Here is a 16,554-nt window from a genome sequence, read left to right on the forward strand (position 1 = left end):
GTAGCAACTGGAAGTGCTAAACAGGTAAGATGTAGGGAGTATTTTGCTTGCTACAACCTCTTTGAGTTGTAACTTTTATAACCACCCCATAGAACATGCAGGATGTGCTTTTTACTAGATCACTCTTCTTATCTCCAGGAGGTTTCTAAATGTTTGTTCTTCATTTATCAGCATTGGCTCATTAAGTGCATATGGAGGAGATCCCTGTAACTCAGAAATCTGCCAAAGTGTTTGCTTTGCAAAGCTCAAATATTGACTCAGTTGAAAAGTTGCATTACTACAGGAAATGAAAACACAGATAGTGTTTCTATTTGATCCAGTATAACAGTGATATTGTTCAATAGCTTCATTTGAGAACCCAGTTATTTCTGCTTGCTTGCCTCATTATCAGTGACAATGCACCAGCATAGCTACCTTCTTCTAACAGGTACACACGAAGGCTTTGAAAAAGTAATATACTGGCAGCTTCATAAAGGGTATGTCATGTTTAAACACAATCTGATAAACGGTTCTCCGGCTATTTGCAAAAATGTAAGTGTGATTACAGACGGACAGATGTGCAGACAGACATCTCCATATATCCCCAGACTATGATTTTCTCAATAACATGCTAAATACTGTTAATACAAAGTATCATGACAATTGGATACGTGCTTCTCCAGATAGATGGTAAAATGTGAAGTGTGTGATACACACGTAAGACCGTCTCCACTATATCCACTTCAGAGAGGATTTCATTCCCAACGAGGGGTAACACAACTGTGGGTAAGTCATCCAAAACTTCAAAAATGCTCTCATTTTCTTTTTTTTTTACTGTTAAAAATGTTAATAAATGTTAAGATTAAATACTACAAAAAATATAAGCCTGTCCCTGAGTAGAATCAGTCTGTGACCCTGAAAAGAATTACTGCCAATGATGAGACTGCAACAAATCAATATTATTATTATTATTATTATTATTATTATTATTATTATTATTATTATTATTATTATTATTATTATTTATTTCTTAGCAGATGCCCTTATCCAGGGCGACTTACAATTGTTACAAGATATCACATTATTATTTTTGCTCAATACTGAGCAAACAGGAACCCATCTGCTTTGAACCAACGCACTACAATAGCAGCCCAGTGACCATTACTTACCAGCTTCTTTTAAGAAGAAAATAAGAACATAAGAAAGTTTACAAGTGGCAGATTTAAACTGCATCACTAACTTATTCAAATCCTTTAGTGTAATCAAACCAGGGCATGTTCCAATAGGCTGCAGCGTGTGAACCAGCAATGCCCCCACTGTTCAGCATGGCTGGAGATTAGCCTTGTAAGCAGATTGTTGAATTGCGTTTCATGCTGGTGATCAAAAGTAGATCCAGCCCCTGATTAGGAAAGCGGTCTGTGGTTCTCATTGTACAAACACAGTTTGATTCATTCGTGTTATATATTGTTATGGAATCATAGATGCACACGAGTTGGGCAAAAAAGGGAACACTTTCTACATACAGCACATACTTGTAATATGAAACTTTCTTTTCATATTTTGTATGATGTAAAATGTTGACATATTTTTGTAAACCTGTAGAACTGGTATGTATTGTTAAGACTTGTACAAACAGAGTGTTACTTTGATTATGACAAGGATAGGTTATAAAAACTAGGTAGCTTATAAACACACAAAACCAAACCACAGTTGGAGAAACAAGACATACTGCAAGCAAGTCATATTCACAAACTGAGTGGCATTAATGACTGACATTCTTTGCAGTGTAATAAGCTTTCTCCCACCAGACACTGCTGAGGGGAAATGACCTAGGAAGTCTGAATGTAGATTTGTTATTTTAACCCTTGTGTAGTGTCCATGTCAAATGCATTGCGCAGCCTTCTCCAGGTTTAAATTATGGATGTGATGTGCCACCTTGCAGTGTTAATTACGATTTGTAATATTGGTGTCGGAAGTGCCCTCCTGCCGCTTGATATCTCTGATGATTGTTTGAAGGAGGCGGGCTCTGCGGTGGAATAGCGAGTATAACAACATCTGTACAGTTCAGAGAGTGCAGATGCGCGAGACACGACACGCAGTGGCAAGAAGGAGCAGACTTTTCGAAGAATCTTGACTTCCAGTTAACAGAAAATTGGAGACACCAAAAAAAAACTAAAGAAAGACACTGAATACGTTTCATAGTCACGTCACGTTTGGAGATGGGATTTATTGAACAGTTTTCACCGTCTAAAATGGAAAACAAAACAATGCACATCTGTTGTAATTCGACGTGTGGAGATGACTGGGAGTCCCTTTCCACTCCAGTGTTTATGTTTGTGTTTGGGGTTGTTGGTAATATTATCGCCATAGCTGTGCTTTCAAAGTATAAACGAGAGCGCAAAGAATCCGCCTTCTATACTCTAGTGTGCGGACTGGCGGTGACTGATCTACTGGGGACTTGTCTGGCCAGCCCGGTAACTATTAAAACCTACCTCGACTGCACAGTGCTGGACGGGAAAGCTATGTGCAACTTCCATTCCTTTCTCCTGCTCTTCTTCGGCGTGGCAGGGCTCTCTATTATCTGCGCAATGTCCGTGGAGAGGTACCTCGCCATCAACCACCCCTACTTCTACCAGCGGCGCATCGACCAGCAGCTGGCGGGCTGGACCTTGTTTGCTATCTACGCCGGGAACGTTTTATTTTGCTGTTTCCCCGTGTTTGGTATGGGCGAAAATGTCCGGCAGTACCCCTATACGTGGTGTTTTATTAACTGGCGGACCAATGACTCTTTTCATGCTTCTTATTCTTTCCTGTACGCTGGCGTGAGCTCCCTCCTCATTGTGGTGACCCTGGCCTGTAACGTGTTAGTCTGCGGCACTTTGGTTGTCATGCACAGGGGGTCGATGGGTAGGTTGGTCCACAGAGACAGCGTGAAGGACAGGTGGAAGGCTAGTACTTCTGCCGAGGAAATCCAAATGATGTTACTGCTTATTGTGACGTCGGTGGTGGTGCTCGTCTGTTCTACTCCTCTAGTGGTAAGAGACGTATCCCTTCTTTCCACCTTCACCACCCTATCAAGGTTTACCACCACGGTGCATTTGCACGCAGTGGCGGTGCTAGCTGACTGGAGGCCCTAAGCGGCTGTATTCGTTGATAACCCTGTAAATTGTGATATAGTTGATCTAATAATACAGTAGGGTCATTTTCAAAGCTTTAGCTCCAGAGCAAACTTTCCTCCGGATTTTCTGAAAGCAATTGTAAAAGTAATTGTTCTATTTTCACTTAAACAGGTTTGGAAAATTAGCTGGAGTTTATTTGCACGTAGAAAAAGTACAGCACATTGTGCAGTGGAGCAAGAAGTTTTGAAAGTAGTCCTGGAAACGTGTCTCTTTAGCATCGTTCTGGAGCGCTCAGAGCAGAACAGCAACACTGCGCGTGATGTGTTGTACTACTCGAGGGGAAGCGCGACTGAATAAACGATGAATTACCTTCAATTCTATTTAAAGACATGCATAACTTGCTTTCTGTATTCAGCTAGCTTACATTTGCAACATGAATAGATGTGCTGTCAAGCAGGCTGAATACAGGGAGTTCAATTGTTATCCACAGTCCCATCAGTTACACAGAGATGTCAGCTTTTCCAGATCAATGCAATGAAACATAATTGTTATGATTTTAATGTATTGACAGTCAAGCACCTGGAGAGTTAATATTGTTAGACGCGGCCAATTCCGTTTCAACAGGAACAGAGCAAGGAAGAGCCCACTGGTGAGATTCACATTGACACTGACGCACGTGTAAAACCTTTATGTTTATGTTTTTAATTACAATAATTACTGTTAGCGCTCGCGGTGCCACCTAGAAAGTGACGCCCCGGGTTGAGAACCTCTGATTCACAGAGAACGTCGTTCGTTGTTTTTTTTTTTTTTTTTTTCTTTTAATGTGGATTGATCTTGAGGTAATACATTGGCAGAATTTGCTTTATCTCATGTACCAATGATATCAACTCCGATTAATAACTACGTTCTGATCTTGTCAATAAAGAATTTAAAAAATGTTATGAAATTATAACATAACAACTCATCCAATGTTAAAATATCTATATATATAGAAATAGCACTTTCATATGCTTTTAATTTAAAAGTTCAAAATCCATACCACGGTGCTTTACAGTTCCAGTAGGCCCCTACTACCCTGTGAAGACTAATGTCACTACGCTGCTGTTTATAAATGTAATCAATTGTTTTATGAGAAGACATTAACAGTCTGATTTTCAGAAGGGGCAAAGTGAAAAAAACATCGCAAAACACCTTTGCGACACCATATAGGTGGCAAGCTGTATTTTCAGAAGTCAGTGTATTGCGCAATGGCACTTCAGGGTGTGTGCTTCTTGAGAACTCACTCGCATTACACAGCTTGTTAAGCAACTGAAGTACGCAATTAATTCTATTTTGCAAATAACGTCTTGTTTTCAAAAGGTGCTAAACACTGATGTGCCCACGTAGTACAACAAAATACATTGGCTAATTAAGACACGACCACTCTCGTGTCTTATTTAAAAACGGGAAAACGACCCAACCCTAAACCCAGAATAGTTCGTCCCCGTCAGACGTGTCTAAACCTAACTCCAGTACGAGGTATGCGTAGATACAGATTGGCTATAGGCACTGTAACAGAGCACTGTGGTCTCTGCTTAAGTCTGGTTTAGAATCAGAAACAGCCCGCAGTCACGCCATACATGTACCTGTGAATGGAGCCCTTCATTTTAATGCAATGAGTGCCATCAAGACAGCTGGGGACAGATCAGGCTTCTGTCAAAGATACTGACTGATGTCACAGATGCACTTTTCCGTAGGGCAAGGGAGTATATAATATTTCCAATTGGGGTAGAACAAAATAGAACCAAACACACATTGAAACTGTTGTATAAATGTAATAATAATATAATGTGCAAAATCCCAAGATTCAAGGAATGAAATTGCTTTCTGAAACAGAAAACATCATCATTCTTTAACTGTGCAAGTTTTATACGATGCTCAGTGTATTATCAGGGATGCAGTTGCTAAGTATCCTGACTCATGCCATGACTCATTTATCATGGAGAACAGCGCCTTGTTCAGAAAACTCAAACAGGGGCTAAGTGGAGGCTGGCTAATTTTAGAATATATTAAATACATAATTAACATGTGACCATTCGAAAACATGTACAAACACATATTCATTTCTTACATTTTTATTATGATTTTTCACAAACACAGAAACATTCAGATATTGCATGTAAAGAATAGGAATAATAATATTGCATCAGAAAATAGATTGAAATAAATTAAGATTTTTTTTCTATAGACACGCTGTAGTATTATTAGTAGTATTAGTATTAGTAGTAGTAGTAGTAGTAGTATTTAGTCATTTAGCCCCACCACCGAACAATTAGTGACTTAGTTGTGTAAGACTGTCCGGTTTCAACAATCGAAAACCATTCCAGGTATCGTCTTCAACAAGACGACTTTAATCAGGGACCAACAATACAGTACAGACATTCAACATGAACTCGGGACCGGGCGCTTGCTGTGTGAGCACCGACACCAAGATACATGCTTTCATGCTGAAGGGGGAACTGAACTTTCAGTTGTAAACAATCAATGTTATTTAACATTTATAATTATTTCAACTTCTACCCCTTGCTTAAATGTTTAAACCTATAATTGTTCCAGTTCTTTGTTCACTTCGTGACGACTCCTTTTATTTCAGTGTAACGGGCAGTGTTGTGTGATGCACTGCCGTTACAGATCCTGCCCTGTGTAGATGAGATGAGATGACGTTGTAGCTCTGAAACCAGGACTGCCCTCGAGCCCGGCTCTTGCATTGTGCTTTACCCTCAGTTTGAATGCACACTGGATTGTTATGTTACTCTGCAGTTTTCAATATGTGTCGATCATGGCAAATAACAATGAAGTTTGGGGATTTTTTTTATTACGCCTGTCATTTGTGTTTAAGGTTTTATTTCAACATTGTATCAATGTGCGACATAAGTGGGCAGTTCAAAAGACAGTTCAAAAGGCGACAAGCTTTTCAATACAGGAGAAAAAATACGTTCAATCAATGTATTTGTCTTGCAACAACGTTTCCCCTGCGCTGTGAAATGTAAGGTTTGGAAATACCTTCAACCACATCTTTAACAAAACGGTCTTCAGATGTATTCTCCCATGACTAAAACATTTAATCAAATATAGATAGGAAACTAGTGTTTCTCTTAGTTCTCTATCAAATGAAGTGTCCGGTCTTGTTATTTTACATTGTCTGTAGGATTTTTCTATGCTTTGTATTGCTTTTGTACAATTGCAACATGCTGCAATACAATGTAGTAATTATGCAAAAATACCACAGCTGAAAATTGCAACTTTGTATATAACTGTGTACCAACCAGACCATTTTACAACCTGCTTGGTCTGCTTTTAAATATGTGTTCTTAAAACCCAATTCAAAATAATAATACAACATGTCAAATGAAGGACTGGGTCTACTATTGGCATCAAACTTATTACCAAATGACTGCGTAGAATAGATCTGCTTTCAGAGCTAGCAGAAACTTCACAGTGTATGAAGACTAAAGAGTTCAAATAAATATGATCATACAAGCTGCGTGAGCCCCGGGCTGGTGCCATTACAAACGACCCGCCCCTAGACGGAACGCTGTATGTGTGTCGCAAAAACAAAAAGGGGGGTCACGCAGGCGTAGTTTGTGCAAGCAGCTGAGATTTCAGCTCAGATTTGAAGAACACCACCCCTGTCTGCACGGTACTGGCGCAGTTTCCCCATGCTTTCACAATGGCTATACTGCATTACCACAGTTGGTTTTTAAATATGATTTGCCATACCTTTCTGCGGTTCACACGGCTTACCTATGCTTTACCATGACGTCATTGTGCTCTATTGCACTGCTGTGGTTTTGCTATGGGAAAGAGAAGCAGCAGTTCTTCATGCATTGTGTCTCTTTGTTTCAATTAGTGTTTTGGTTTTTAAGATAATGTTCTATGAAATTAACAATGAAGACCCATCTAAGGAATGTTTTGAGGTATCTATTCATTATTTACATTTGTTAAACATGCCACATGCTTCACTGCAGGTGCTTCATTTAGCTTTTTACCATGGTGCTGTAGCTCAGCTTTATAAAAAGAGCTGAACGTCCCGCTGTTTTGTGGTACTCGAGGGTGTCATTTGTTTTCATTTGAACTCAGTCAGATGGCTTTCTTTATTATTATCTATTCGGGTATGCCAGGATATGTAGCAGTGTGAAAACGATTTGAATGGTTTGAGCCAGCCTGTGAGAGGTGTGGCACCGGTATTTTAAAATACTATGGGTTTTTAAGAATACCAGTCTCGGCTGTCACCATTGCAGAAACACATTTTGTAAAATTACAAATATCCAGCCAGCCATTCTGTCCCTGAATATCAAAGCTTTTCTGACCGTCGGGGGCTTTTGTGGCGGGGTTTAACTTTCCAACTGTGTTTCGTGTTCAGAACAAAAATAAAAAATAGCCGCTTGGCAAATCAACATTTAGCTAATATTTCTACAAATAAATCTGTTACAAAATACACGTTTTAATTTGTTATTATTCAGGGTTAGACTCCTACAGAAAGTAGTGAGTGGACTCTATAGGTTTAAGCAATGTTGAGCAGTGATGCACATTTTCCTGCCCGCAAGGGGTTTTGTGACCCCAGGCCCCCCCCCCCGTGCGGTCCGGGGGCAAAGCCCCTGGGGAACTTTTCACATTCACAGTGCCAGTGAAGGCAATTTTACACCTAAAATATGAAGACATTGATCCACAGATATTATTTGAGGAGCCAGGTCCATGGAAAATCATACTGTTAGTTGGATGGGATCATCTTTATTTGCATTTAAATAATGATTTTATATTTAGACTGGAACTAAGTTTCAAGCTACCAATAATTGGTATAATAATTCGAATTAATAGTGGAGCATATGCTGGCACTGTTGGGTAGATTTTCTATGGAAGGTTCCCAGCCCAGAATAAAGAGACTCTCCCTCTCTAAACTAGGAGGGCTATCCTTGCCTGTTCTTGAGAAATATTATTTGGCTGCATGGCTATCGGTGCAATACTGCATTTTAAAAAATATTAGTGCAGAATGCACCCACCACCACTGCATGAAAAATTAGGTTTACTAAGTTTAGGAAAATTGTAAACCTTATCAAACTTTAAGGTTTACAAACTATTACAAAGGTATTGTAAACTGTTTAGCAAACATATTTTTTACAAACCGTTTACAATTATGATAACACGTAACACCTTGATTTTACATAGTTTACACATTATATGTAAACTATACAAAAATCCTACACTTTGTTTACAGATATTTGCATGAGGTCATGTAAACCTATAGTAAAATTTTACATGGTTTACACACAATCTTTCTGAAGGATAACTACATTTTACTTTGTTCATGAAACAAGCAAACCTAATTAAAAAAGTTGGATTTACAAGTGGTTTAAAAGGTAGCATAACTGCCACAAACCTGAGGACAGTGCCATGTGTTACTACATTCTGTTGTCTACAGAAGACCCACTTTGGACTGGTCCTACCTTTAACTCCTTCCCTTCCATTACCTTACCTACAGTTTCCTGTAGTGAGGAAATGTGTTGTGAAATAAGGATTGCTACTGTGTGTCATATAAAACAAAACTTTCGCCCACTAACACAGCATCAAACTACAAACCTTTACTGGTCTAGTCATCTGACAAAAAAAAAAAAAACCTGCCATTGAGAACAGGTTTGTAGTTTGCTATTAGAGGCTGGGTCAAAGTTTTGTTTTAAGACAAGCTTGTATAACATATGTATAACCTAGAGTACTGATTAAATAATCTTGTAAATCAGCAAAATTATTTAATAATAAGAATATTAATTTCCAAATAAGAAAAAAAAAACTACCACTATAAAAATAGCCTAGATTAATAAAGTATTTGCTTATTCTGCAAATATACAGTATATATGAATCTTAAAATTGGAATGATTGTCCTTACATCAAGACTTGTTTGCAAAAATATATTAATTAATAAAATCATTAGAGTTTGTTTCCTATAATTCAATACTACTTGGGGTTGAAACCATTTGGGAAAATAATCTGACTATATACATCTCCTGGTCCCACAAAAAAAGTGTTTAAACATTTAAAATAAATTGTATTTTGCATACACTGATTGTCTGGTATAATGTTTACATTTTAGGATTAGACAATAATTATTTAAAATTGGAGATCAAAGATATTTTGTGCACAAAATAGAAAGTATGGCATCAACACACGGCAGGACATCTTTGACCCGCACAGTCAAGCACAATACAATAGCAAAGGCACTCCGTTCTTTCAAGTCCTCAGAATGACCACAATATAGCCTACACACTAATAGCATACATCCAATTGAAGAAATAGTATTGCGGCATGCCAAGCAATAATGATTAACATGTTTAAAGAGGATCAGAGCAGGACGGTTGGAAACATGTTAATACTATCAGAATGTCTTCATGTAAAATAATTGGTTTTTAACTGAAAAAAATCGAGGGGGTTTATGCCTTAAAATTCGATGTTTTTTAATCATTCAATTTAAATAACACAGGCTTAAACGTAAAAAGAGCGAAATGTGTACAACGGTTAAAACCCAACGAAATCACCCGTCTCAACAGCACTCATTACAATACCTAACGCCTTTCTAAACACAATAAAAGACCACACATGAAATAAATCCACATCACTGATGTTGGGCTGACGAGAAGGGCAGCCAGCTATCTCGCATGCTGTTTCTCGACAGCGAGATTCAACACTGATTCAGCTCCTCAATCACCATCTGCTGCCGCGCTGAAGAGCTAATGGGACCGGACTTCAGCATTGCCTGACTCTTAAAGGTGCACAAGGCATCTACTATTAACTTACATGATATGTATTAGTGTAGCATTTAAACCTACATGTAATAAGTTGAAGGTTTATGCGTTGCTCAAGTGAGATTCTAAATGCTTTTATTTTATAGAAACCGAAAGTTACTGTAGCCTACTGTATTTGAGTGCTTTTTTTAATTTCCGAAAATCAACGCTTTTAGAAAGTTATAATAACATTTTTAAAAAATGACCCTAGAAGTACACAAAAAAGAAAAATAGAAAAATAACTTAATCGAAGAACCAATAAAATAAAAGAACGGAGGGTTTATATTATATCTTATAGTAAAACAGATGTGCAGTGTCTTTGTAAACACGGATATGCTAGTACATTTCGCTTTGTATTATGAGCTTTCACAATTATTTTCATCATATGGAGAGATCATGCTGGGAACGCAGTGCCTGTTTGGAGCAGATGCGCTTTTTCATCGAATCTGTTTGGATCGTGATCAGCTGTTATACTCATTTTCACTTCGTTCATTTTAGAAATGTTGAACTGAATCAACCCATGTTGTTATTATTATGTGATAACATTCTTTTAAAAAAAAAAAATGAACTCGCCCTCTACCAGCTGTCACGTCAATTTCAGTTCCTGGTGCAGTTTGTCAGTTTCAGTAGAACTCTAGCTGCTGTTTCGCTGGAGTGCGCACGCAGACGCAATAAATGCAAAAGTTGTGTCGGGAACATTAAACGATCAAGTATTTGGGAGAAATAAAATAGGCTACTATTCAAGATAAATCACAGTGAAGATGTATTGTACAAAAATGGCGTTTCACCAAAAATAGTGGATGGACTCAGTCCACCTTTCCAAAAAAGTGAGTGGACTGCGTCCACCCCCCAGTCTAACACTGTTATTATTTTATTAATAACTCACAACGCACAGCAGTGTTGCTTCTTAACATACTGTTTAATGAAGTCTCGTTAGCTTGCATACTGTTAGGGAGGAGTCACGCATGAGCGTTCTTTCTGCAGTTGTCTATTTAGATTATTATTATTATTTGTTTATTTATTTAGCAGACGCCTTTATCCAAGCGACTTACAGATACTAGGGTGTGTGAACTATGCATCAGCTGCAGAGTCACTTACAATTACGTCTCACCCGAAAGACGGAGCACAAGGAGGTTAAGTGACTTGCTCAGGGTCACACAATGAGTCAGTTGATGAGGTGGGATTTGAACCGGGTACATCCTGGTTACAAGCCCTTTTCTTTAACCACTGGACCACACAGCCTCCTACTGATGCTGATTATATTACAAATAAATAAGACACAAAGAAATAGTCTGGGTACACCACACACTAAAACAAAGGAAACAGTTCGGGGAATACCACCGGCTTCTTAAAGAGCTAATGCCATTATTATTGGTCAAAATCAAAATCAGCGTCAACAAAGAAGCGTCATTTTACATAATAAAGAGAGATAGACACACCATCATTTTCCAATTGTTCTGCTATTTCTTGCCATGTGGCGTCCTTCTTTTTATTGTCTTTATAACCACAGACACTGGCATCATAAAGAACATTTCTCTACTTGAATAATTAAATTCTCATTGATGTCCATTTTATTTATTTATTTCTGTGGTAATCTCTGGGTGAGCGAGACACTGACAGTCTGACAGCCACTACCTTTGACCTTATTTCTGATTGATCCATTGGCGAACAACGCGTAGCGCGAATACAAATAAAACAAATGTATTTCTATATTTGCTCGCTTCACTTGCGGTGTGCATTACTCCATTTAAATCAATAGTTTGAATTATGTTTTATTTGCTCGCTTGTTCGCGTCCGGTGTGCACAGTCCTTTAACATAAGCCCATGCGCATTGACGTGTTTGATTTGGCATTGCGTGCTGCAGAGCTGCGCTTACACTCCCACTTTTAAGAATGTGTTTGTTAACATTTATGTATGTAGCTAAATATGAACTTTTTATTTTTGGTTAAATCTAGGAATCCATTTTTTTACACTTGTCGCCCCATACATGGAAGCTGCATTTGGTCTCTGTTCACTGCAGCTTCACTTACACACTCACCACTTCAAACATCATTCCTCCAGTTCTGCAAGTCCTACAGTGATCCTCAAGGGCTCATTTGAAAGGTAAGAACTTGGGACTAATTAGCTGTCATTTATGTATTTTTAAAAATGTTCTAGCCTTACAGAACTGCCTCTTTAGTCATAGTCGCGCCCCCCCTTACTGACTCTCCACGCCCCCTCCACTTTGCGCACCACTGTAATGGGATATTACACAGAGAATTGTGAGGGTCTGGAACCAACTCCCCAGTAATGCTGTTGAAGCTGACACCCTGGGGTCCTTCAAGAAGCTGCTTGATGAGATTCTGGGATCAATAAGCTACTAACAACTAAACGAGCAAGATGGGCTGAATGGCCTCCTCTCATTTGTAAACTTTCTTATATTCTTATATTCTTATGATATCATGCATACCACTGGTGGCAAAGAATGCCAGGGCTGTGAGTGAAACTGGCAGTGCATGAGCCCTCTGGGTGCTTGACTCAAAATCCTCTAAGTTCATCACATAAATTCAATATGGTAGCTTTATCCATTCGATATCTCTGTAGCACTTGCTCTTCTGTAAGGTCCAAACAGGTGGTGTCCAGATATTTTTTATTTTAGCACGGAGCCTGTTTGAAATAGGTTCCCACCTCCATTAGGACTCTTGGAAACAGACTGAAAATACTCAATCCAACCACATCAACCCTTTCGATTTTTGCACAGGAGGTATGTCTAGGTACCCACCTCATTTTCATAGCATTCTTCGTAGGGTCGGAATCGGGGTTTTGTGACTGTTCTCTTCCTTAGCATTCTTCATAGGGTTGGAATCAGGGTTTTGTGACTGTTCTCTTCCTTAGCATTCTTCATAGGGTTGGAATCAGGGTTTTGTGACTGTTCTATTCCTTAGCATTCTTCATAGGTTTGGAATCAGGGTTTTGTGACTGTTCTATTCTTTAGCATTCTTCATAGGGTCAGAATCGGGGTTTTGTGACTGTTCTATTCCTTAGCATTCTTCATAGGGTCGAAATCAGGGTTTTGTGACTGTTCTCTTCCTTAGCATTCTTCATAGGGTTGGAATCAGGGTTTTGTGACTGTTCTATTCTTTAGCATTCTTCATAGGTTTGGAATCAGGGTTTTGTGACTGTTCTATTCATTAGCATTCTTCATAGGGTCGGAATCGGGGTTTTGTGACTGTTCTATTCCTTCCAGGCCATTTTCGATTTTTGCTCGGAACACAAAAACTCAAAAAGGTTTTGATATTCAGGGCCGTTGGTTCCATCTTAAAATAAACACTTTTCTGTTGTTTGCCGACAGGCGGAATGGGTGCAATTTACATAAAAGTGGTGGAATAACTATTCAGTGTTTAAATGAGAAAACTATATGTTAATGACATGACATCAAATCAAATGACAGTTTTGACAGTGAAGACGGAGAAAACAAAGCATACGTGTGTTTCAGGAGATATGGATAAACAAGGGAAGATACGTTTAATAGAACATAATAATAAAGCAAGTACATTAGGACAAAGAGAAAAAGAAAAAAAGTTAGAGCTATTTTTAATGTCATTTTGTAAATGTTCTGTATTACTTAAATTATAGTTTCATGAAGCCGGTTGCACTTTATGAAAATTATTATTATTATTAATTTCTTAGCAGACACCCTTATCCAGGGCGACTTACAGTTGTTACAAGATATCACTTTATTTTTACATACAATTCCCCATTTATGCAGTTGTGTTTTTACTGGAGCAATCTAGGTAAAGTACCTTGCTCAAGGTTACAGCAGTAGTGTCCCCCACCTGGGATTGAACCCACAACCCTCCGGTCCAGAGCCCTAACCACTACTCCACACCTGCATGTATAATAGGATATCATATAAAAAAAACCTGTAGCAAAGAATGACAAGGCTGTGAGTGATACTGGCAATACATGATCTAAATCTTCTTTAGTTCATCACATAAATACAGTATCGTAGCTGTATCCATTCGATATCTTCGGAGCACTTGCTCTTCTGTAAGGTCCAAGCAGGCGGTGTCCTTTGACGATACACCCGCGTTTACAATATCCTGCAAGGCATCCTGAAAGATGGCAGCTATGATGTATTGCCCTGGTTTTTAATATAGCATGTTTTAGATTCTTACATATTGCTGTGGAAGAAAGCACTGGGGGAGCACTTGGTTAATTTAATAAATACATTTCTTGAATGCCTAAAGGAGAATGCAGTTTATGCCATTGTGCAAGGTTCTTCTAATGTAGGTATTAAACAAAGTAATTTGAGAAAAGATATTTTACCATTTCCAGTTCAGCTTGGATTTCGGTGTCTGACCAAATTTTCTATCAGAGCTTCAGTTTCTCGCACTGTCCATGTAGTTTAGGATTACCAGATTTCCAGTGAAAAACTGGGACATTATTTTTGTCTTCAACAAGAATAACATATAAAATAACAAAATAATAGTTTAGAAATTAAACTTCGGGTGAATTTATTGCAGATCATAACAACTCATTATTTTCTTTGTAGTGTCATCCAGTCAAAACATGTTAAATGTACAAAAAGCCAGATTTAAAAAATAGATCAGTTATTACCCTTTAAACATATGGTATACACAGATTCAGAATGATTAAACAAATAATCCAAACCATTTATTTTTGAATGGCACTAACTATGGGGCGCTAAGTGTAAAAAAAAAAAAAAAAGCATAAATATTTTACCAGGTAGGGGCTCCCGAGTGGCGCATCCAGTAAAGGCGCTCCGCGTAGAGTGCAGGATGCACCCTATAGCCTGGAGGTCACCGGATGGAGTCCAGACTATTCCACTTCCCGGGGGTGGCGCACAATTGGCCGAGGACCTCGTGGGTGGGGAGGGCTTAGGTCAGCCACTGCGCACCAGCAACCCCTGTAGACTGGCCAGACACCTGCAGACCTGCCTGCAAACAGCCCAGAGCTGCGTGGTCCTCCGTCGCTGTAACTCTGAGGTGGCTGCATGGCAGAGCTGCAGAGTGAAAAAGAAGCGGTCGGCTGACGGCACACGCTTCGGAGGATAGCGTGTGTCCGTCTTCGTCTCTCCTGAGTCAGTGCGGGGGTGGCAGCCGTGAGCCAGGCTTACGAATTGGGCATTTCAAGTTGAGAAGAAAATAGGGTAAAACAATACTGCCTATATACAAAAAAAGAGCAGGGAGCAGTGACAGGGCTGCAGTGTTTCCAATGAAGCTCGTGCTGAACCTGTTCATTACCTGAGCTCTGTGGATTTCAATTGCAATCAGTTATTCCACAGGTAAGACATGTTTATTCTGCTGCTGGGGTGTTTGGCGTGTGCTTTAGTGGGCTATTCAAGATACAACTGGTCTCTATTAATATTACGGGCAATTGAACTACATTGGTGATTTCTTCCAGACTAAATAAACCTGGGATTTCGTTCTGAGGGTAAAGCTTTGTGGTGTGATGTGCTCTGTATGAAAACAATCAGTTTGTCATTTGTTTCGATAACTCCATATTTTTATAATTGCTCTGTATTGAACCAAGACATATTTTCAATGCAGTTTATTGAGTTACTGAAATATCAAGCCAACCCTATTTCCATACACAAAGTAGAATGATCAGTTTAACCCTGAGGTTTGGATTGACGTTGGGGATCAGCTGGTCCTGTGTTTTCTGTTGCAATGGGTACTGAGACTGTAGAGAGCCAGGGATGGTACAGATAGTAGTGCCCTAGCTAGGACTCAGCACACACAGCTAGTACAGATGGAAACTGTGGAAGGGCTCCTCCACAGTTTATTACAGGTCTAAATAGTCAAATAAAATAGTTTTTGTTTCTCTAGCCATGCACAAATTGTATTCAAATATTAATATGATATATTTTCTTTAGTACTTTACTACTTGTGGCAAAGTGGTTAACAGTGTACAGTGCAGAAGTGATGCGGTGCTTTAAACAGGAGACAAGACAGTGATAATCCAATTAGAAAGGCTTTCATGTTGTAATCCAGGTCTGGTGACCTCAAACAATAATCCCAGGCAATACACAGCAATGTGTACGGCACTGTTCAAAATAAAGGGTTTGCAGTCCCAAATAATAAACACAGTCCAGTTACACTCACAATATAAACTGAGCATCAAAAGAAACTTATTATAACACATTTATTTTTGAAAAAAATAAGGTATATAAATGATGGACATTGACAAAATGTTTTTGGTTTGTTTTTAATCACTCGATCATTCATCCTTGACCATGACACGCTTGAGTGACTATGACTGAAGCATATGCACTTAATCACCTAATTAGTGAGACAGTTGATTGGACTCTGGATATGGAGTGATTTCAGTTGTTGAATTGCAAGCTTGAATAAAAGCAATAAAGAAAATCACAGAAAAAAACAATATGCCACGTTTGTCAAGAGAGCCACACCTTCGTGCAATCGGCATGTTGGAAGCTGGACTAGGGCAGCGTACTGTGGCTCGCTGTCTTGGGTGCTTACAGCCAGCAATTTCAAACCTGGCGAGACGGTATAACTAGACACACTCTGACAATGACAGGCCACGTACTGGGAGACCAAGAGTCACACAAGAGACAGATCATTTTGCAGCATCTTCGTGATGTCAATTGTTAATCAGCACAATAAAAAGTCACTGCACCT

At 39.0% G+C, this 16,554-nt stretch overlaps 1 protein-coding gene across 2 annotated transcripts in view; it reads left to right on the forward strand.

Moving 5' to 3' along the window:
* The first annotated feature begins 1,846 nt into the window (after window positions 1-1,846).
* LOC131721082 (prostaglandin E2 receptor EP4 subtype-like) overlaps window positions 1,847-16,554 on the forward strand; it is a 41,909-nt gene continuing 27,201 nt past the window's right edge. The window contains exon 1 of one of the 2 annotated variants that reach the window (XM_059014307.1): window positions 1,847-3,014. In XM_059014307.1, coding sequence (XP_058870290.1) covers window positions 2,199-3,014 — 816 coding nt within the window. In that variant the 5' untranslated portion in view covers window positions 1,847-2,198. The remainder of the gene's footprint in view (window positions 3,015-16,554) is intronic. The other variant, XM_059014306.1, reaches the window with a different exon arrangement.

The sequence above is a fragment of the Acipenser ruthenus genome, chromosome 47 (assembly GCF_902713425.1).
Source record: "Acipenser ruthenus chromosome 47, fAciRut3.2 maternal haplotype, whole genome shotgun sequence".
NCBI lineage: Eukaryota > Metazoa > Chordata > Actinopteri > Acipenseriformes > Acipenseridae > Acipenser > Acipenser ruthenus.